The sequence below is a fragment of the Gallinula chloropus genome, assembly GCF_964237585.1.
Source record: "Gallinula chloropus genome assembly, chromosome: 31".
Lineage (NCBI taxonomy): Eukaryota > Metazoa > Chordata > Aves > Gruiformes > Rallidae > Gallinula > Gallinula chloropus.
In genome coordinates this window covers 2956365-2977865 of record NC_140116.1, presented here as the reverse complement: position 1 = coordinate 2977865, position 21501 = coordinate 2956365, and the positions used below count along the sequence as shown (strand labels likewise).

At 53.2% G+C, this 21501-nt stretch overlaps 1 protein-coding gene across 1 annotated transcript; it reads left to right on the top strand.

Annotated features, from left to right (window-relative positions):
• Positions 1 to 3840: 3840 nt before the first annotated feature.
• On the top strand, positions 3841 to 21501 carry LOC311202629 (A-kinase anchor protein 1, mitochondrial-like; the record flags this gene model as incomplete). Its single annotated transcript, XM_084277219.1, has 13 exons — positions 3841 to 3928; positions 5568 to 5701; positions 6419 to 6494; positions 16431 to 16564; positions 17042 to 17168; positions 17535 to 17665; positions 18067 to 18244; positions 18532 to 18682; positions 18861 to 18928; positions 19650 to 19723; positions 20029 to 20094; positions 20229 to 20366; positions 21396 to 21501. 12 exons carry the CDS (start codon positions 3841 to 3843, stop codon positions 20295 to 20297), a joined length of 1296 nt encoding a protein of 431 aa, XP_084133345.1. The 3' UTR covers positions 20298 to 20366; positions 21396 to 21501.

Below are 21501 nucleotides of genomic sequence, written 5' to 3'. Positions count from 1 at the left end.
CAGAAAGCAAACCCCAAGCTCAGAGCCGAGTTCAGAGCAGTGAGCCAGAGCTCAGCTACCCGGCAGCACCGCGCACAGGGGCTCTTCCCCCCCCTTCCCCTTTTTGTGTGGGTTCTTTTTGGTTTCTCTTTTTTAGATACGTTTTTAAATCGGGGTTTTTCCCGCATTTTTTTTGGCTCTGTTCCCTCAGAAGAAAGTAAATCTTATTTTTTTAATTACAGATTGACAGTGATGATCTCCTGGACAGCAGAGGAGATGCAGCCAGTGCCTTTTTTGAAGGTGCTGGGGTATGTATTTTTAATTTATACTTGAGGAATGACGGCTTAGAAACCTTTCCCTTTTATATTTTCCCTCTTCCTCCACCCCTTTTGTTTTATATTTCCCTTCCACCCTTTTTTTTTTAATTCCTCAGGTTTTTTTCATCTCTTTCCCAGCTCTAGTGAGAAAAAAAGGCAGGATGCAGGGATTTGTTCCTCTCTCACAAGAAAAGTAGCTGCGTTTTTCATGGAGGGGGTTTTCCTTTCAAGGTTTCTTCCTGGAATATGATTTTTTCTCCCCTTCCCAGCCCAATGGGGTGTTTTCAGAGCTTTGCTCTGTGTCCGTGTCCAAACGTCTTGAGCCCCCTCCCTTCCACCCAACCTCGTTGGGACGTCCTTGGCCTCCCTGGCTTGCAGCTGGTCATTCCAGGGCTGTCTTGTCTGCTCTCCAAAGGCCGCAGCAGTGGACAGGTTCCAGCAGGTAAATTAAGTCACCGTCAAGGGTCTCCAGGGCCTGGCATAGGTCAGGAGGGGACCAAAGTTTGGCAACAGCACAGCAAAGCGCAGCCACGAGCCTCCTGCCCATGGGGAGACGAGGGTTTATGAGGCAAAATCAGAAGCCAAAACACGGCCGGTTCCTCCCAGGCAGGTCCCAGGTGCCACCTCCCTTCTTCTTCTGTGGGGTGGGGGGGGAGGGAGGCAAAGCTATGGGGGTTTGGGGTGCCTGTGCCGCCCGTGGCATTAATGTCTGCGTGGCTGGAGAGGTGCTGCCACGAGCACACGACCGATCCCTCCCCTCCCTGTGCTCGTGCGCCGGATCACCCAGAGTTTAAGGTCCAGTTATTTTTTGGTTTTCCCAACTTCTTGTTTTTTCCAAATTTTCTTTTAATTAATCCCATGTAGGTGCCACAAGGGATCATCCTGCAGCAGCCTCCCACCAGCCAGGCTTCTGCAGAGCTCTGCCAGTTCACCAGCCCGTGCTCCTCCATCCTGGTGAGCGGCCAAGGACAAGCGGTGAGGGTAACGCCGACGCCAACCCCCGAGCATGGCCAGGCGCCCACCGCCCTCCCGCCTTCCACCGCAGGTTGGTACCCAAGCTGGGGAGGGTATCCCAAACGGCACATGTTCACCAGGAGCTCGCGGCAGTGGGGTGAAGCCCGTCACGCCCGTGTGTGGTCAAATGGCCACTCATTTTATTTTGCTAAAGCTCCGGCTATTTTTGGGGAGGGGGAAGATGGGGAGGGGAGAAGGGGTGAATTCTTGGATGTCATTACTTATTATCGAGGTTTTGGGGAGGGGGGTGGGCAGGAAAGACGCGGTTGTGAGAGTGAAGGGTGAAAGGTTGAGGAGTGAACATGGCGTCACGCCGGTTCGGTTAACGATGGTGGATGGTGTTGGAAAGCGGGGAAGAGGGGGTGGGGTGTGCATCCCAAAGACTGACATGGTGTTTCCCTTGCAGACGAACACATCTCCTCCTTGTCCTGCTTGCAGAGCCTCTGCTCCTCTTCTTCTTCCTCCTTCTCATCATCATCTTCCTCCTCCTCCTCCTCCTTGGTGGTCCCAGCCTCTTCCAGCATCCTGCTGCCCTCGCAGAGCCGGAAACATCCGTTGCCGCAGCCGCCTCCCCCCATCCACCCAACCAAAGTGCTGATCAAGCACAGTGGGGGTTCTCCATCCCTCACTGGGGCCAAAGCCTCCCCAGTGCCGGACAGCGGGGATGGGGACGCTCTTCCATCGCGGAGCAAACCCCCCATCAAGACCCCCCCTGAGGCGCAGAGCTGCATCCGCCTCAACCTGAAGGTCAGGCAAGAAGCCGGGCGCATCAAGGTGGTGCACAGCACCGTGGTGTACCCCGTGTACCAGCGCCCCGCCAGGCGCCGCCTCACCAAGGGACCCGTCCCCACGGCTCTGGCGCCGGCAGGCAGATGAACGGCACGTGGCTCACGGGGCTCCATCTTCCCCTGAGACAAAACCTGGCCTGACCTACTGCTGCCTCCTGCTTCTGAAACCCTACCCGGAAAACGTGGATGCGTTGCTGGACCCCCCGCTACGCACACCCCCACCCCCTACTCCTCACCCCCAAGTCTCCTTCCCACCCCCCGGTGCATTTGTGGGATCCCTTAATCCCGTCTCCTTCACTCCTGGATTGATAAACCCCACACCAATAAATCCCGGATCCAGAAATCCCAGGTTGATAAATCCCAGAATGTTTTAATCCCAGATTGCTTCAATCCCACATCTCTTCATCCTGGATCGCTTAATCCCTGGTCGTTTAATCCCAGATTGGTGATTTGGTGTTTCTCTGCTGCCAAGGGGCCTTTCCTGGAACCCCTCTTACTTTCCAAAACCCCTCTGGACCTGCACTGATGTGTCCAGGGCTGGGAAGTGGCAGGTGGGAAAGTGATCTGGGATGGGAGGTGTATTAGTGGGATGTGGTGGTTATATCTGTGGTGGGGGTGTATCGGTTGCGGGGGGACTAACACGACTCCCCCCACAGGTTCATGTGCACCCACATCCCCAGCCAGGTCCTGCAGAGTATCAGCCTCATTGACCCCCCACACGGATCCTTTTGGGGGCCAAGCAGCGCCTCTCCAGGGATAAGGGGGGTGTGAGGGGGCCCACAATCCCCCTCACTGTATTTCCCCCACACCCCCTCTCAGACATTTGTCGCTCTGGCCATTCCCACCCTCCCCCTCTACTCCCCAAAAAAGCCAGCGCCCCCCCTTTCCTGAAGCTGTTTTGGGGCCCCCCCACATCCCTGGGGCTGGTGCCAATTTTCCATGCCCCTTCCCCCTTGTTCTGCTCCCCACACTCCCCAATTTCCTTCCACACCCCAAAATCCTCAGCCTCTGCCAAGAGTCCTGGGACTGGCTGCTGAATCCCGGGAGGGAAGTTGGCTGGAGGAGCCCCCCCTCCCCCTTCCCCACTGAGGGAGGGAGATTGAGAAACATGGAGGGGGGAAATGGAGCGATCTGGGGAGGGGTGTCAGGAGTGGTTTGGGGCCAAATTGGTGGCTGGGTGGTCCCTGCTGAGGTATGTACAGGGGGCCTGGAGGGGGCCAGGGTAAAGCGGTTATCAAGGGGGGGTTTGGGGATCAAGATCAAGGGATTCATGGTGCACTGGTAGCCCCTGTTTGGGTTCTGGTAGCCCCCAGCTATGTGTGTGTGGGGATGCAGGGAGGGGAGACCTGGGGAGTTTCAAGCAGGACACTTCTCAGGGCTGGGATTTGGGGTTAGGAGTGGGGGGGACCGAGCCCTTTCCCCCCCCCCCCGGGGGGAGGAGACCGCAGGGGGAACCTGCCCAGGAGCCGGGCCGCCGGCCGCTCCCGCCCACCTGCGTCCCCCGGGCCGCGGAGGCTGCGGTGGGGGGGCGGAGAGAGAGAGAGGAGAGGAGAGAGCCGCCCCTCTCCTGCCCGGGCTCTGCCTCCCCAGACAGGCGGCGGGAGGAGCCAATGGCGGGGCTGCCCCGCACAGCCCTGGGAGGGGCGGCCGGGCAGGGCCGGGCCGGGCAAGCGGGGGGCAGAGCCGGGGAGGGACGGCCCAGCCCGGCCCAGCTCCGCCCAGACAGGCAGCGGTCGGAGCCAATGGCGGGGCTGCTCCGCACGCTGGTGGGAGCGGCCGTGCCGTGCCGAGCGCGGCGCAGGACGGGCGCGTTCCGGCCGCGGGCTGCCGGTGCCTCTGTGCCGATGGCTGCTGCGGACCCCCCGCGGCCTCTTCGCCTCCGTCCGCCGCGCCCCCCGCACCGTCCCCGGCCGCGCCGCCGCTGCAGAGGCCGCCCCCCAGGTGAGCGATCCGCCCCGGGCCGTACGGCCGCCCGAGGGCCTCGCCCCGTCCCTGAGGCCCCGCGGCCTCCTGGGTGCGGCCTGCGGGACCTCTCCTCGGCGTTCGAGCCCAGGGCGGGAGCGGAGCTGCGGGTCCCCCCGCCCCGAGAAGGCCCCTGGCGAACCCGCCCCCCTCCTTCCCCCCCGGTGGCTTTTCCATCTGGGAAGCGGGGAGTTGGGAAAGAAACGGGCCCTGGGAGCGTGCGTGGGGCAGGAGCAGAGGGCTCTGTGTGTGTGAGTGTGGGGGGGAGCAGCGGCTGGGGGGGAGTCCCGGCGTAGGGCGTGTGGAGACACAGGGATGCCTTCCCGGGTGTTAACGGTACCAGCATCCCCAAGCTCCCTGTCACAGATGGTGGGTGGTGGCGGCGTTGGAAGGGACCTTAGACATACATCTTGTTCCAGCCCCCTGCTATGGGCAGCGTTGGCCATGCCGTGCCTGTGGCTTCTGTGTCCCTGAGGCGAAGGAGCGTCTTGTGGAGAGAGACACCGGCTGCACCAGTAGTAGTTCCCAGTGCCAGGGCAGGAAGGTGCCTGTGCAGGCGCTGCTGGCTGTCCTGGCAGGATGGGAGCGGGAGACCCGGTTTCCCTCAGCGACCCCTCGCTGGGAATGGCGGGCGAAGCGGTGCCAGGGAAGCCGCGTCAGGTGCTCCAGCTGCTCTCCCGCTGCAAAGGGTTTTTCCAGCAGCGCTGGCTGGGACGGGCTGTAAGGTGGCAAAGGTGTTCCCAGGTCCCCTGTGGGAGTCCTTGCATGGAGCTCTCAGCCACAGGCTGGTCGTTATTTCTGCCCCTTGAGGTTTTCCCAGGGTAGAAAGAGGAAAAACTGTGGGTGTGGGTGGTGAGACCCCTGGGGAGAGAAACTCAGCGTTGTACACAGGGGCATTGCCTCGCTGAAGGGCAGTGTGTGGCTTGGGGGGGGGGGATGTTAACCTGTGCAGAGTAAAAAAAACCCTGTTCCATGTTAGCCAAAGCCATGTGTTTGGTGCTGGGAACAAGCATAACACATGAAGAAGCATTAAGATAAGGGAATTACCCCACTGTAGTGGGATAATTAGCAGTGCCGTGGCTGGGAGAGGCGGGGGATACCCTGCGGTGGCTGTGTGTGTGTCTGAGATGATCCTGATGGGGCTTGGAAGGGGAACTACAGCAATTAGCTCTGGAAGTTTTGCTTGTGTGAAGCTCACCCATAGTTTTAAATCCCTGTTCTGTGTGTTCTTTCCTCAGCCCTCAGCAGCCTGCGGAACATCCTGATGGGCAGGAACCTCCAAAGCTACAAGCAGGTGCCGCCCATGACAAAGGTTGTTCACAGCCCTGGTTCTTCTGGGGTTTGGCATCCCTTGGAAAACTGAGGGGTTTCTGAAACTGCAGAAGGGTGTGCAGCTTGGAATGAATCCCACTGCTTTGGGTGGGATCGAGGAGCTGGGCTGCCATGCAAATGGCAATCCTAACCCCTCTTAAGTCACACTTTCACGTGGCCTGCCTTTGTTGTTTAGATGATGCCATCCCTGGGTATGAAGAGAAGGCTGAAGAGGTTTTTGCTGCTGCGGTGAAGGTACCAGCCAGGGCAGCAAGGAAACGCCAGGCTTCCCTCAGCAATGGCACTCCAGGAGCAGAGTCTGCAGGAGAGGTTAGCAGAGACTTTCCTGAACCCGTGCAGCCTCAGGCTCTTCTTTTCCCTTGGCAGCAGGTGCCTCTTGTGTGCTGGGTTTGCCTCGCTCAGGTTTGCCTGCTCTGCTCTGGCACGTGGAGCTGAGGAAGGAGCACCCAAAACACATGATCTTGTGAGAACAATCACCTGCTTCCTCTGGATAAAGCCCTCTCTGCTGGGTTTGGTGTCCACCGGCCTGGGAGAGGATTCCCATAGGACTTTGGCTCTGTATAAACAAATCCTGAGCTGCTTGACCCCTTAGTTTGGTTGGGAGGTGCAGTGTGTTTCTTACTGCCCCATAGGGTGAGAGGAGTAAGAAACCCTCGTGCTCTATTATTTGTCCCTGAGAGCACCATTGACTCTTTGTTTGTACAAAACCCCTTTCTGAGGGGCTCAGCTGTCCCCGAGCCAGAGTCAGGGCTGAACTCTGGAATGCTGAGGAGCTGCCCGAGGGGCACTGGGCAGGAAGCCTGAGGGGTTTTAATCACTGCACATAAGAGAGCCCATATTACCAATCAAACCCAAAGGGCAGCGTGCTGGTCAGAGATCCTGCAAAGATCCTTCTCCTGCACTCTGAGCCAGCACATCCCGGTCCCCAAGTCAGACCAGAGCTGCCTCCATTTCTGGAAGTTTCCGCTGGCTTGGGCTGGTGTTCAGGTTAAACTCAGGGTGGTGCTTTCTTTGTTTCTGTTCCAGACTCAGGCCCTTCCTGCTGAGCCTGCAGTGAAAAGACCCAGAAGTTCTGTGCTGGAGGAAGAACTGGTGCAGACTGGTAAGGCTGATGTGAAGTCATGAGCTTGTTTCTCCTGCGCTCTTCCTGGCATGTGGTGCAACTCTCCCCCTCGGCTCACGGACGGGCTGTGGCGGCATCGCCCCGCGGTAGCGTCTGGCAGTGCTGGGGTGGGAACTCAGTCTCTTCCCTGCATCCCTGCGCTGCTGCTGGGTCGGGGCCGGGCGTTTTACTCGGCCTCTCAGTCCCGGAGCTGCCTTGGATGCAGCCAGCTCCAGCTGCGATACGGCTGCTGCCAGCTGGCCAGAAGGAAACTGGTTTGATTGGAGGTGTTAGATCCCCAGAACCCTTGTTGGGTTTGAGTCTGGGGTTCAGCCTGGCGATACCTCGTGCCCAGTGCAACTTGCTGCAGTTGCCAGTGAGAAAATCCAAGGCTGTTCTAAAGTAACAGAACACAGGGAATGTGAAGACGTAGGGGTGTCCTGGTTTCTTTTCTTGGAAATGGCCTCATCATCATCACCATAGCCTGTTACAACAGCCTCCACACCCCCATGTACTTCTTCCTCCTCAACCTCTCTATTGTTGACCTTGGCTACATTTCCACTACGGTTCCCAAAGCCATGGCCAATTCCTTCTGGGACACCAGGGCCATTTCCTACACAGGATGTGTGGCTCAACTCTTTTTCTTTGTATGTTTGATCTCAACAGAGCTCTTTCTTCTCACTGTCATGGCCTATGACCGCTACGTTGCCATCTGCCACCCCCTGCACTACAGGACCCTCCTGGGCAGCAGAGCTTGTGTCCACATGGCAGCAGCTGCCTGGGGCAGTGGGTTTCTCTATTTTGTGCTGCACACGTGCAATACATTTTCAGTGCCCCTCTGCAAGGGCAATGCTGTTGACCAGTTCTTCTGTGAAATCCCCCAGATCCTCAAGCTCTCCTGCTCAGATGCCTACCTCAGGGAAACTGGACTCATTTTGGTGACTACCTGTTTAGGTTTTGGCTGTTTTGTGTTCATTGTGGTGTCCTCTGTGCAGATCTTCAGGGCCGTTCTGAGGATCCCCTCGCAGCAGGGACAGCACAAAGCCTTTTCCACCTGCCTCCCTCACCTGGCCGTGGTCTCCTTGTTCCTTAGCACTGCTGTCTTTTTTCCCACCTGAAGCCCCCCCCCATGTCCTCCCTATTTCTGGACCTGTTAGCATCATTTCTTTGCTCAGTGTTTCCACCAGCACTGAACCCCCTCATCTACAGCATGAGGAACCAGGAGCTTAAGGATGCCATGTGGAAACTGAGGACTGGATGTTTCTAAGCAGCTCATCTTTGGCATATTACTGGCCATGGAACTCACATTAGGACCAGTCTGTATTTAGTATGAATTTTGGTGGTTGTTTTGTCTTCTCAGTAGCCTAGATACATGTATGCACTTCACTTTCCTCAGCAGGTTTCCACCTCTGCTTGCTCTTTGGTCATTTTGATGCTGCTCAGCTCTCCAGTGTCTTCCGAGACTTGGAAACTTCCCGTCTTTCAGATGTCTAATAAGCGGTTCTCTCAGAAGTTCAGTGTGTTGATAAGTGACCTTTCTATGTATCTGAGCAAAAGTTGGTTTGGAGAGAATCTCCTCTGAAAGCTGACCCCCTTCATATGCTGCAGGATGAGCATGAGCCAGCAATGTGCCCTCCTGGCTAAGAAGGGCAATGGCATCCTGGGGTGTATTAGAAGGGGTGTGTTCAGTAGTGTCCTGGTTTTGGTCAGGATGGAGTTAACTTCTTTTGTAGCAGCAGATGGAATGCTGTGTTTGGGTGTTAAAATGAAAGCAGTGTTGATAACACCCTGATGGTTTTAGCTGTTGTCAGACAGTCAAGGACTTTCTCAGCTCTTCCTATTTCTCTATTCATGAGAAAGGAGGGGCGAAGCCAGGACAGGTGACCCAAACTGGCCAAAGAGAGTATTCCATACCAATTACATCCTGCCCAGTATAAAGGGGGGCTGATGGGAAAAAGCCATTCTGGTGTGAAGCTCTTTGGGAACAGAGCGGCGTTGACCCAATAAACAGTATTTCAACAATCATTTTGGAGTGGGGTTTTTTCTTTCTTTTCCTTATATTCTCACAGCTGCTCTAACTCCTTTAAAATCAAAATCGAATCCTACACTAAAACCAAAATAACCTAGAAGTGAAGCTATTTTATTAGGGTGACTGTAACATTTCCCCCTTTGAATGTATTGATAATTATACTCAATACTTTCACATACTCAAATTGTGGCTTCACTGAATGTCAAATTGTCACATGCTGGTGGATCTTTTCACTTGTGCCAAATGCAAACTTTGATTTCCTTTAAAGGGAGATTTCTTCCAATTGAGCATAGTGTAAACCATCCTGAATTCATTTGTGATATATTTTGCCAATTTGCAAATTCTTTCATCAAATGATACTTTAGTTTTACCTGCTATTGATACTTGGTTTGCATTTATTTTCTTATCCAAGCTTGTTCACTTGCTTTTGCTTGCCAAGTTACAGGTTTGTCTCTGAGTACTACTTGTTACCTGCGCTGGGTGTGGCAACAGTTTCTCTTTTATTCATGTTTCCACCTTCACAGACTGCAGAGCAAACAGAAAAACAGATTTGTTAATCATGTTTCAAAGGTAACTTTAAAGTCTCTGGATCTCCAACCACTCTCCAGCTAGTGGGTGTTGCCTTCTTCCCTCTGGTGTAGTGGATCCAAGCCTCTGATTCAGCAATCTTGAACATCACCAGGGTGTCTGCACCCCAGTGGCATTCTTAATGTCTTATCTGCAGTATTTCTCCCATGATTAAGGGAGGCAATATGACCTGACTCTTGAGAGTCCTTCTGAATCTTTCCTTTTGCTATTTCTGTATTTCCAGTCTGATGTGCTTTACAGAGGTAGGATTGCTGCTTGGAGTGGTTCTTGAACCAACAAGAACTGTAAAAATTCCTTTAGATGCTAAATATTTGGCCCTGGGAGGACAGTAGTCCTCCTTCTTTCCATAGTGCTCCATGGACATGGACTTTTCAAGGTTACATCATCTTGTTATATAAGAGCTACCTGGTATTTCATCCTCCTTCTAGGGGATAGCCAGTGTGTCCCCTTTTGTTCCAACACTGGGACCACCATATGTTGAACACCGCCCGTGATGGCTCTTGTCCCTCCTGTAGGCAAGAGGCTCATCCTTTGCTTACCAAGTCCAGTTGCCTGGAAAAGCATCCCACTGGTCTTTCCCAGCTTCCCATTCTCTGGATCAGAACTCCCATAGCCAGATGTTGCCGTTCGTGGACAAGGAAGTGGAAGTCTTTAGTTAAGCCCGGTAATCCCAAGGCTGGTGCTGTCACCAAGGCTGGTTTTAAGTTTCCAAAAAGCCTTTTGTTGGTGTCTATTACATATAAAAGGGGGAGACTCCTGGCCTTCACACAGTGGTTTGGCTGTTTGGCCACAATGCCTGGTCCAGAGCCAACACCATCCTGCCACTCCCAGAAAGGCTCTCAGTACAGTCCAAGGCTCTGGAACACCACAAATTCCCTCTTTTCGGTCTGTCCCCAGCATTTGTTGTCCTTGTGAAATCTCCAAGCCCAAATATATTACAGTTTCACTTGCAGGTTGAGCTTTCTTCTTGGATACCTTGTACCTATGAAGTCCCCCAAAGTTTAGCAGTCCAATGGTTCCCTGTATCCAGGCTGACTTCTCTTGGGTAGCTGTTAGAATACCATCCAGGTGTTGCAAGAGCAGCTGTTCTGGTCGCAGAGTCGCTGTCTCCTCGTTCAGATCTCCAGTTCCTTTGCTAATTGGCTGCCAAAGTTGGTCAGGCTGTTTTGAAACCATTGGGGCAGCCGTGTCCAGGTCAGCTGTACCTTGTGCCCTGTGTGTGGACCCTCCCCCTCAAAAGCAAATCATTTATGACTCTTTTTCCAGGTTTATGCAAAAAAGCATCTTTTCAATCAAGCACTGTAAACCACTGATAATGTTCCTTCAGGGCAGTCAACACTGTGTAAGGATTTGTCACTACTGGGTGCAAGGTCCAGCTGCTCTTAGATCCTGTACCAATCTATACCCACCACTTGGCTTTCACACTGGTACAATGGGTGTGTTAGAACTTGATTCATACCCTTCTAAAATCTTATCTTCCAAAAATTTGTTGATCAACCTTTTAATTCCCTGTTTTGCCTCAGGTTTAACAGGGCATTGTTTAATCCTATTGTTAATGCTAACTGGTTTTGCCCTTTCTCATAATGGGTGGCTGGGGGTGGCTTACCTTAACTCCTGAGTGATGCCCAATTATATTCCACATCAAACACATAAACAATATTTCAACAATGGTTTTTGGATGGGGTTTTTGTTGGTGGGTTTTTTCTTTTCCTTTTTTCCTTTTTTTGAAAAATGCTTTTTTTTATGTGGGTGCCTGGGTAAAGGTAAGAAGTGAAAAGGGAACCCCCTTTTCACTTCTTACCTTTACCCAGGCACCCACAGGGGGGTTGGGTTGTGGGGCTTTTTTTTATGCTTTGCTTCTCTCCATCTGCACCCCTCAGGGGATAACAGAACCTTTGATCAAAGCTCCACACTGGCTTCATGCACATCTCATTCACTCACATTTATACACAGCTCCAGCATTCAACTTTCTGTGCTGGTTTGGCCCTGGCTAGAGCCCAAATGCCCACCAAAGCCACTCTCTCACTCCCCTTTTCAGTCAAACGGGAGAAAATATATACTGGGAGGCTTAGGAGTGGAGATAAGGACAGAGGGATCACTGTCCAATTAGTGCAATGGGCAAAACAGACTCAGCACAGAATAAAAGAAAGAAAACTAATTTATTACACTACAGCTACACACCCAGGGAACCAGAGTCAGGTGATGAGAGGCACAGCCAGGTCTTAAAGCACCTTCCCCCCACCTCTCCCCTTCTCAGCAGATTTAAACGTCATCATGATTTTACTCCCTTCTCCCCCCTTACCCCTGCCAACATGGCACGGGGAAGTGCAGGGACTGGGGCGTGGGCTTCTGGCAATTCCTCACAAGCTGCTTTCCTCCTCCAGATCTTAAAGAACCTTCCCCCCATCCCTCCCTTCTTTGCAGACTTGACTTTAATCGTAAATTTACTCCCTTCCTCCCCCCATCTCAGCACAGGGAGGGGCATTCCACCTGCTGCTAGAAAGAAAATTGACTCTTATCCTGGCGTGAAACCAGGACTGTCCCCCACCTAGGGGAAATCACCCCCTCCTGAAAGGTCAGTGTGCTTACTGCAAGCAAATGGGCTTTGGAACAAGGACGGCCTGAGGCTGGGCAAGCCTGTGATGGGAACTGACGTTACAAAAATGCATCATGGAAGACCAGCCATCCTTTATCCCCACGAATGAAAAAAGCATTTCTTACCACTGCATCATCAATCTGAGAGACGCTGCTGTGGCTCATACCCAAGGTTGTTCAAGTGGGATCACTGCTGTCACTGGGTGACTTGAAGTCGCACCCTCGGGCTCCCCCTGACCAAACTGGCAGCCCTTGGGCACCAGGATTTCCTGTCAAAGACAAGCCCACTGAAGTATCCTGCTTGCACCTTCGGTGAAAGCCCATAGTTTCAAAAACAATCCAAATGAGCTTCTGTAAGAAAGATCCCTAAGCTTTATAATCACCCAGATGACAGTGATGGGTCTTAAAGCGTGAGCTGACAGAGTCAGAATGATTTCACATCCACAGGGAGGGAGGGAGTGCCAACACTGAGAGCCAGCCCAGGCTGGGGAATGGGAAGGAATAGAGGGACTGTGGAAATTACACTCCTGATACCCCTTGCCAAATCACAGCCCAGAGAACGGCAGATGACTGTTCAGGTCTTGAGCAGTTAACAGAAGCACATTCCAATAAAAGCATCAGAAATATCCCGTTGAAAGGACACGTTTAGGCCCTTCTAGTTGAGCAACCAGGCTGGGGAAGGGGCTGGAGGGCAAATCATATGAGGAATGGCTGAGGGAGCTGGGGATGTTTAGCCTGGAGAAGAGGAGGCTGAGGGGAGACCTTATCACCACCTACAACTACCTGAAGGGAGGTTGTAGAGAGGTGGGTGATGGTCTATTCAGCCAGGTGACAGGAGATAGAACAAGGGGAAATGGCATGAAGCTGTGCTAGGACAGGGTTAGATTGGATATTGGAAAAAAATTTGTTACTGAAAGAGTTGCAGGGCTGGAACAGGCTGCCCAGGGAGGGGGTTGAGTTACCATCCCTGGATGTCTTCAAAAAAAGGGTAGATGAGGTGCTCAGGGATCTGGTTTAGCACAGGATGGGAACCGTTGGACTCAATGATCTTCAAAGGTCTCTTCCAACCTTGTGATTCTTGTGATTCTTGTAATTCCTGATTCTAAGAGACCAGCAAACCCTTTCAGCTTCACAGCTTTAGGAGCAGAACGTGCAACAGGCGGGACAGAAAAGTACCAGAGCTCCAAATGGGGATTCCCCCACCCCCACGTGATTCTCGCACGCGCTTTGAACGCCCATCAGGAGAACTCCCTCTCACCTGCCCTGATGTTGCTGAAAACCCAACACTCATTGTGGCCAGAGCATGTTTTGATGAGGTCAGCCCTTCGATAGGCTTTCCCCCACCATGACTGATCTACTGGAAAAACATGCCACAGCCAGAAATGCCAGAACAAACACGGGACACAGCAGAGGCAACTGAAAGCATCAAGAACGGATTCCCTCCCAGTCTGGAAAGCAGTTACAGCACTCCCTTCAAATCTCCTGGGAGTATCAGGTCAGACATCCCAGTGTTTGGTAAGGCTAAAGCTAGAAAGAGGAGAGGAGCTGTGCTGGGGGCAGGGACGGGGCTGCCCAGCAGAGGCCATGAAGGAGCTGGAGAAATGGGAGAAATATGGGTGTGAGTCCAGGGTTGTGTGACCTTGTTTAAAGAGCACGGGTCCTGTGAGTATGATGAACAGAGATACTTCAGGTTGCATTCATTCTCGCTTCTTTTATTACTAGGACTTTCCTGCTATGCCTATTCTCTTAAAAAATAGTAATTAAAAAATCAGTCCTGTATCTGCTGCAGATGGACTAATAAATCTCAAGTTTGACAGGATCTTGAATCTCCTGGCTTTGTCCCCACCTGCAAGACGTACATCCTGGTTTTCACCTGCTGCCCCCCTGTCTCAAGGCAACCAACTGTTGCCAAGCAAACACCCAACAGAGGTCTAGAATAGCAACGGTTGCCAGGGACCTCTGGTGACCAACCAGTGACACCTCTGTCAGAGGGGCATTAGTTGGGAGGTCACTTCCCAGAGCGGAAGCACTTCTAGTCTTGTCTGGGGAGATCACCTCTTGTCTTTTCAGGAGAGATCACCTCTAGTCTTGTTGTGGGGGATCACCTCCAGTCTTGTCTGGGGAGATCACCTCCAGTCTTGTCCGTGGAGATCACCTCCAGTCTTGTCTGGGGAGATCACCTCTTGTCTTGTAAGGGGAGATCACCTCCAGTCTTGTCTGGGGGGATCACCTCTTGTCTTGTCGGGGGGGATCACCTCCAGTCTTGTCTGGGGAGATCAACTCCAGTCTTGTCTGGGGAGATCACCTCTTGTCTTGTCTGGGGAGATCACCTCTAGTCTTGTCCGTGGAGATCAACTCCAGTCTTGTCTGGGGAGATCACCTCTTGTCTTGTCAGGGGAGATCACCTCCAGTCTTGTCTGGGGGGATCACCTCTTGTCTTGTCGGGGGGGATCACCTCCAGTCTTGTCAGGGGAGATCACCTCGAGCAGGTCACACACGACAGCATCCAGGTAGGTTTTGAAACCCTCCAGAGAAGGAGACTCCCCAGCCTCCCTGGGAAGCCTGGGAGGAATTTCCTTTTCTTCTCTTCTTCATTTCTTAAATCTTCTCTTTGATGGCTCAGTCAGGTGACAGTAGAGATGGTAAAGCTGGTATTTACTCAGTCTGCCCTTTCTCCAGACTTTATCCTACCTCCTGGGTCTGGGGTTCCTGAGGGCCCCTTTCAGACGGGTGGATCCTGTCCCTCTCCAACAGGTTGGAGTCACCAAAGAACATCCCCTTGTTGTCCAGTCCAAACCCCTGGCCTTAGTCCCAGCTGCGTAGCCAGGAGTTGAGAGGCGTGAGATTTCCCAGCCCGTTCAGTAGAAGGAGGAAAAGCCAACTTGGGCACCAGTGTTTTCCAGTCACACCCCCAGGGCTCTCTGGTCTGCCTTGATTCTGCCTGGTGAAATTGTTTGAAGTATAAAGGTGAAATAAGGTGAAATCCAGAAGTCTTGGTGCAAAATGTCCATATATCCCCAGTCTTAGGTAGGAACGTGTTGTGTGCTCTCTGGTAGGGACGTGAATTTAAGGAGCGGCTGGAAAACAACCCTGTTGGTGCTCACAGAAACACCTTCAGGCATTTATGTAGCTTCAGCCTTTGTGTTACTTTGCCAGTGATGACTGTAAGGTGCTTTCTTGTTTCTCCTCCCAGCTGTAATCCCTGAGGCTGTGTAAAATGGCTGGGCGCTTCCAGAGAGTCCTGCTGTGTGCCATACCTGGAGTGGTGGCACTTGCTGGCTGCTGGTGGCTGTACTGCCAAAGGAAGAAGTCTGCCAGCTCTAGTCAGGAAGAAAGAGCTGCTGAAGAGCAGCAGAAAGAAGTGCCAGCAGCGATCACTGAGGCCAGAGAGGCAGCCTCCAAGGAAGAGCAGTGCCCAGGGGATGAAACCTCGGCCTCCCTGCCCCTGGAGTTGGCAAGCGTTGCTTCCTCTGGCTGTGCACCTGCATCTGAAGGTGGGACGAGTGCGGAGGCCCCGTTGGAGATGTCGTGGTCTGATGCATCAGGCCAGCAGCTGGACTTGCTGAAGGCACCTGAAAGCCAAGATGTGCCTGCTGAGCAGAGCTCAGCACCAACAGAAAAACCTCCCGCCCTGGCTCTGCCTGAAGGCAGCATCATGCCCCACAGTGAAGGCCTGCAGAAAGAGGATGAACTGGCCTTGCATCGTGGCGGTAGCAGGGCAGCAGGGATGGGTGAAGGTCCCTCGGGAGGTAAGGGATTTCAAAATCCTCCTACAAATACATGGGGACCAAGAGTTTTATGTGCTGTACCCCTTCTGCTTCAGAACATGTCCATATCTATCCTCTCCATGTTTAACTTCCTCAGTAGAGGAAGATTCAGCCCTTGTACGGGTGGGTTTGCATTTGCTCTCGGAATTCCCATCGCTGTTGGCTCCGGTGTTAGCTGGGTGAATTTCAGGGTCTGCTGCAAAGGGGTGAATGGGCTGGTCCCCTTTCAGCACGGAGTTTGCTGTCCAAAGTGAAGCATGTGCTTGAGTAGCGCAGTGAAATGGGCCGTGTCTGGGTGCTGAACACCCCGCTGGTTTGAGACCTGCTCATGCGAATGGTTTCTGCTTCTGTTGAGGCAGCCTCCAGTAAGCACGGGGTCCTTCTGTCTTTATGGGCTGCTGCTGAATGGAAGCTGGATGGCAGCAGGTTTCTGAGGTGCTGCTGGGCGAGGCAGAGTTGTGCTCTGAGGAGCTGTGGTTGAGTCAGTCAGTTGCAGACCAAGTGCCCTGAACCCTGTCAGTTCCGTGTGAAGAGCTGGCATGGCCCCCCCACGTGCTGAACTCCCTGTGAAGAGCCCTGATGAAGCCATGGGGAACTGCAGAGTCCCTCTCTGCAGCAGCTCTGTTAGCGTGGCTCTCCTCACGCTGGTAGCTTTGACTTTGTGTCTTGGCTTGACTTTGTGCACCGTGGCACTGTTTGGAAGGAGTCCTGCTGAACTCAGGCCTCTGCTGCATTCCTAGAGCTGTGCAGCCTTTTCTTCAGGTCTAAAAGGAAACTTTGGGTAGGTGACGTGCAGCAGGACTTTCCCCTCTCTGAAATACCCCAGACCCCAGTACAGGAGCCTCCTGGCTGAGTGCAGAGGAGAAGCTCTGTGAAACGCTGCATTTTCCTGGCCTGGTGTCTGGTAGCTGGCTCAGGAGGGCTGTCTGAACTCTGACACGTGTGCATGTCTCGTAGACTTGGATGTCAAAACCATGGACTCTGTGGGCAGTGGCTGTGCCATGGGGAAGATGGTGACAGGCCAGAAGTCAAGGCCTGAAGAAACCTCCACCGAGCCTGACCTGGTCAGCTGGGAAATAGAGGTCCCAAGGGTAAGCAGCCGCTGGCCTGCTCGCACATCCTGCCCTGCGCTCCCTACCCATCTCCTGCTTCTTCCAGGCTGGTGCTGGCTCAGAGCCATCCCATGGAGATCAGCAGCAAATAACAAGGACTGAAGTGTTTTGCATAGCGTTAGACTCAACAGGGGTGAAGAGCCAGTCCCAGCTGTAAGCATGAGGCGTCTCAGGGCTGTGTTCAGGGTATCACTGGCTCATTGTTCCCTGTTATCTTCCATCCATGTTGTTCTCCAAGATGTGAAGATGAATCTATGAAAATGAGCGGTATTTACTGGCCTGTATCTAGCCTGACTTATCCCAGACCAGCTCTGCACTGGTCCAGCATGGCCTTTACTTATCCTGCCTGGCCCTGCGCTACAGGAACTGGGCACATGGGTGAAATAAGCCCCAGCAGGGAGTGTGGTTTGACCTCCATTCCTTCTCTTGACTGCTGCTTTCCTCTCTTTCGCAAAGGGTTTAGTTGGCCGCTTGATTGGCAAACAAGGAAGATTCATGAACTTCCTAAAGCAAACATCTGGGGCCAAAATTTATGTCTCCTCACCACCTCATCTGCATGACTCTCAAGTCTGTCACATTGAAGGTAAGCGAAACGTCTCTGTGTTTGTGGTCCAATATGTAGCTCGGGGGCCAGAATGAGATGGGCAAGGAATTAAACAGCACGTATCTGCAAATGCAAGCCTTGCCTGTGAAGGATGTTACATTAATTGTGGGTGAAAACTACCTGCCAGTGAACTGGGTTCATCCTGGAAGCTAAAGCGGTGCGATTGGGGCCTGGTGGTCTTGAGTGTCTCACGTTGGTCTGACAGCCACCTACACGGCCGGTCTGTGGAACCTGAAGCTGTTGATGTGGTGCAGACAACTTTTGGCAGCTCTGTTTCTTCACGGGGTGGGGGGTGTCCTCAGCATAGCTGTGCCACAGACTTTCTACGGGACGTTTATCTTCCAGGCTTCCCTCAGCAAGTAGAAAAAGCACTGAGCCTGATTGGCCAGAAGTTCAGAAGTCTGCGCCTCACCAACGTCCACACTCCACCTCCACCAACACCACCAACGCCTCGTTTTCTCCCGACGACTTGCTGGGTAAGTCCCAGCTCTCTGGCTGCGCTGATGTCGGGGGCAAAGGCTGCTGTTGGTCACCGCTGTCGCAGTACACTCCATGCAGGTGGCTGGTTCACAGAGGCCCTCACAGCCAGGCTGGTTTTGTGTAGCTCTCTCTTGCCTGGCTTGTGTCACTGTAACGGGTCAGACTGATCTTCCTGTTGGAAGGTGGCCTTGCCCCAAGTCTGATGTCCTTGAGAGCAGCATGGAGTAACTTTATGCTCCTGATCCAGAGCAGCCTTTGGAAGTCAAATGCTGGAGTGGCAGGGATTTTGCACCCATGGCTGTCAGCCTCAGGCCACGCTGGTGGACCATGGAGTGGCTGTGAATGAAGCTTGTGTTGCAGTGAACTCTAACAAGATTTTCTTTCTTCCACGTGACAGCTGTGCCTCCCAGAGGGAACTGCTGTAGAAGTGGTGGTGTCAAACCAAGTCAATGCTGGCCACATGTTTTTACAGCAGCATACACACCCCACTTTCTGTGTCCTGCGTAGACTTGGCCAGCACATGAATGTCTGCTACTCCCAACCGGATATTCCCACTCTGCCAACTCCAGTAGAAGGCAAGTAACTCAATTGCTGAGACGCTGTTCACTTGCGAAACTTGTAGGGTTGTGCAAAAGCCTGATGCCCCTGAGCATGGTGGTGGCAGACAGACTTGAGAGTCCAAGGCAGCTCTGCTGAGTCGCAGCTGCAGGCGGGTCTGATGGAGGGGCAGGGGTGTGGAAGGGAGATGGGAGCAGCAGAAAGAATGTTGTTGGTTCTCAGGAGGTCGCTGCGCAGCGTGGCTGATCCACCCGAAGGGCTCGTTTCTGGGCATCCACTCACCCTGAGCTCTTGTGCTTTGCAGTTGGCACGATCTGCGCGGCTCCGGCTCTGGATGGGGTGTGGTTACGGGCTCAAGTCAATAGGTACTTTGAGGAGACAGGTGAAGTGGAGCTCCGCTACGTGGACTACGGAGGCTATGAGAGAGTGAAGATCCACCAGCTCAGGAAGATCAGGTCTGTAGCTCCTGCTGCTGCCACCGCTTGGATTGCTGGGAGCGTGGTCTGGGGTCTTTGGAGGGTCGTTACTTTTAAACTGAATTCCTGCTAAAGCAATTGATTAATTGCTGTAACCTTCAAGGACACAGGAGAAACTTAAATCCAACTTCTTTGGGTTTGTTCCCTTTTCTTCCAGGTCTGACTTCTTATCGCTGCCTTTCCAAGCAGCAGAAGTTTTACTGGATAACGTGGTCCCACTGGCAGGTAACGGAGCTCTCGAGACGTACCCTGGGTGGTGCTCCGGCAGGTTTCCCTGGGTGCCAGCTGTGTACCAGCCATGATTCTGTCTCAGCCTTCTCCCTCCCCTGGCGAGCGCAGCCTCTGGAGGGACTGGAGTGAGGGCTGGAGAAACATATTTTCTTCCAAATGTGCGAGCGAGTGTGGCACAACCTGTCAGGCTCCAGGGGAGAGATGGGGAAGGGCCAGGCTTTCTCCTGTGTGGAGGGAGGAGAGAAGGAATGACTTTACTGAGGAGCAGGTTGGCAGGATGGGCAGGGTATAGGTGAAGTAGCTGGAGCTACTCTGCCACCTTCTGTCCCGCAGGAGTTCCCAAGGCAAACTTAGCTTTTAATCTGCTAGACAAACACCTGAGATTTTCCTACTAGTCAGAGTCAAAACAGCAATGGCAGATGAAAAGTCTGCTCTTCTGCCTTTCAAGCCTCCCAATTCACCCGCTGCTGGTGTTCACATGAAGGTGGCTTTAGAAAGCGCTCGGTCCTTTCCCTTCGGCAGCACAGCAGGGATAATACTTGTGTGACCTCCAGCTCGATAGGCTGGGTCCAGCAAATGCCTCGAGCGGTGGCAGGGGAGGGTTCTCTGGCTGGGCTGCAGTCGGAGGTCAGGCAGGGTTGGTTGCATAGTCCCTCCTGGCCTGTGAAGCCTGGCCCCATCTCATCTGCTGTCTCCCGCTCTGCTCTCTCCACAGACGAGGACCACTTCTCATCCCAAGCAGACGCTGCTGTTGTGGAGATGACCAGAGGCGCAGTCCTGCTGGCGCAGGTCAGTGGGAGCTGTCTGGGAAAGCCTTGCTGCTGCTTTGAGTGCTGCTGTTGTCCCCTCTCCCCCAGCATCCTGTGTGTGCTCCAGGCCAGAACAAAGGCCCAGCTTGGACGCCCGGCTGCTGGGCAGGGCTCTGTTGGAGAAACCTTGGTGCTGAGACCTTCCTGGTGCAGCATCGGCAGCGCTGTGGCTGACGCTGGCCGTGCCAACTCTGTGGCTCAGGGCAGGGCACTGCTGAGAATCGCTCAGGCTTGCGACCAGGACTGGTGTCTGTCTGCACGCTGATGTCGGTCTGTCTTTTCCAGGTCACAAATTATGACAGTGCAACAGGTCTGCCACTGGTAGAGCTCTGGAACTCGATGGGAGATGAGGTGCGTCTGGCCACATGCCTGTTTATTCGACACTGTTAGAGTTGACGATGGTGATGCAGAGGGTGGCATAGCAACTGGCTGATGGTTCTTCCCAGTGGCCTGTTCACCTTTCTACTTCTTTTCCCCCCCTTTAGATGCTGTCAGTGAACAGAGCTCTAGTAGAAAGAGGACTGGCTCAGCAAAACAGACTCAGCACAGAATAAAAGTGATTTATTACTACTACAACTACACACCCAGTGAACCAGAGTCAAGATAATGAGAAGCACAGCCAGGTCTTAAAGCACCTTCCCCTCACCCCTCTCTTCTTAGCAACCTAAAGTACTTTCACAACCTTATTCCCTTCTTCCCCCCCTAACATGGTGTGGGGTGGGGCAGGGAATGGGGGTTTTCAGTCTGTTCCTCCTGAGTTCCTTCTTAGCTGGGGGGGCATTCCACACATCCACCCTCTTCACCTGCGGCACTGTGGTGTCCCACCCACAGGGGACAGTCCTCCAACTTCTCCAGCATGAGTCCTCTCTACTGGGGAGTCATCTCCTCACCACAGGCCTCTCAGCAGGACTCCTTTCCATGGGTGCTGACCTTCGGGCCCAGACTGCTCCAGCCTGGTCCCCCACAGAGTCACAAGTCCCCCAGCAAACCTGCCTATGCGTGGATCAACCTCTCCACAGGCCATAGATGGTCTCTGCTCCCCATCCTTATCCATGGGCTGTGAGGGGACACCCACTCCACCATGGTCTTCTCCACAGGCTGCAGGGGAATCTCTCTCTCCGGCACCTGGAGGGCCTCATTCTCCTTCCCCCTCCCTCCTTCCTCCCTGGCTTCTTACATCTTCTCACTCCCTTCTCTGGTGGAAAAATCCACCTGCCTGTGGGGTTTTTCTCCTCACTGTGAGAGTCAGACTGATCTTCCTATCAGCTATCATTCCTATGACAGTGTCAATCCTATCAAGGGCTAACTGCACTGAAGGAGCTGATGGATACCCTTTAAGCCTTATGGAAGAAATAATGAGGGTTTGAAGGGCTATTCAGACCCTGTCAAAAGGCAAAAGTTAGGGAACAAAATATCTATATCATTTTGAAAAGCCATATAGAGTGTCTCCTTAGGTTTTGCACTACCAACCACTTCACATAAAAAAAAAAAAGGGAGAAATGGGCAGATAGAGTGACCAATAATGGGAATGCAGTCTCTTTCTGCTAATTAGTGGCTGACTGATCTCTTTCCCATGTGAGTAGGTCAGGTTTCTTGTGTGATTTTAGTCACCTAGTAAGACCAGAAAAAAAAATAATGTATTTCTCTTCCAGACAGGGAAATCTAAACAAAGTCCTTGAGCTTCCCTGGATGTGCACAGTCCTGATCCCATCGGTAGTGCTGGGGAGCACAGAGCAATAAATCCTTTACCGGTGACAA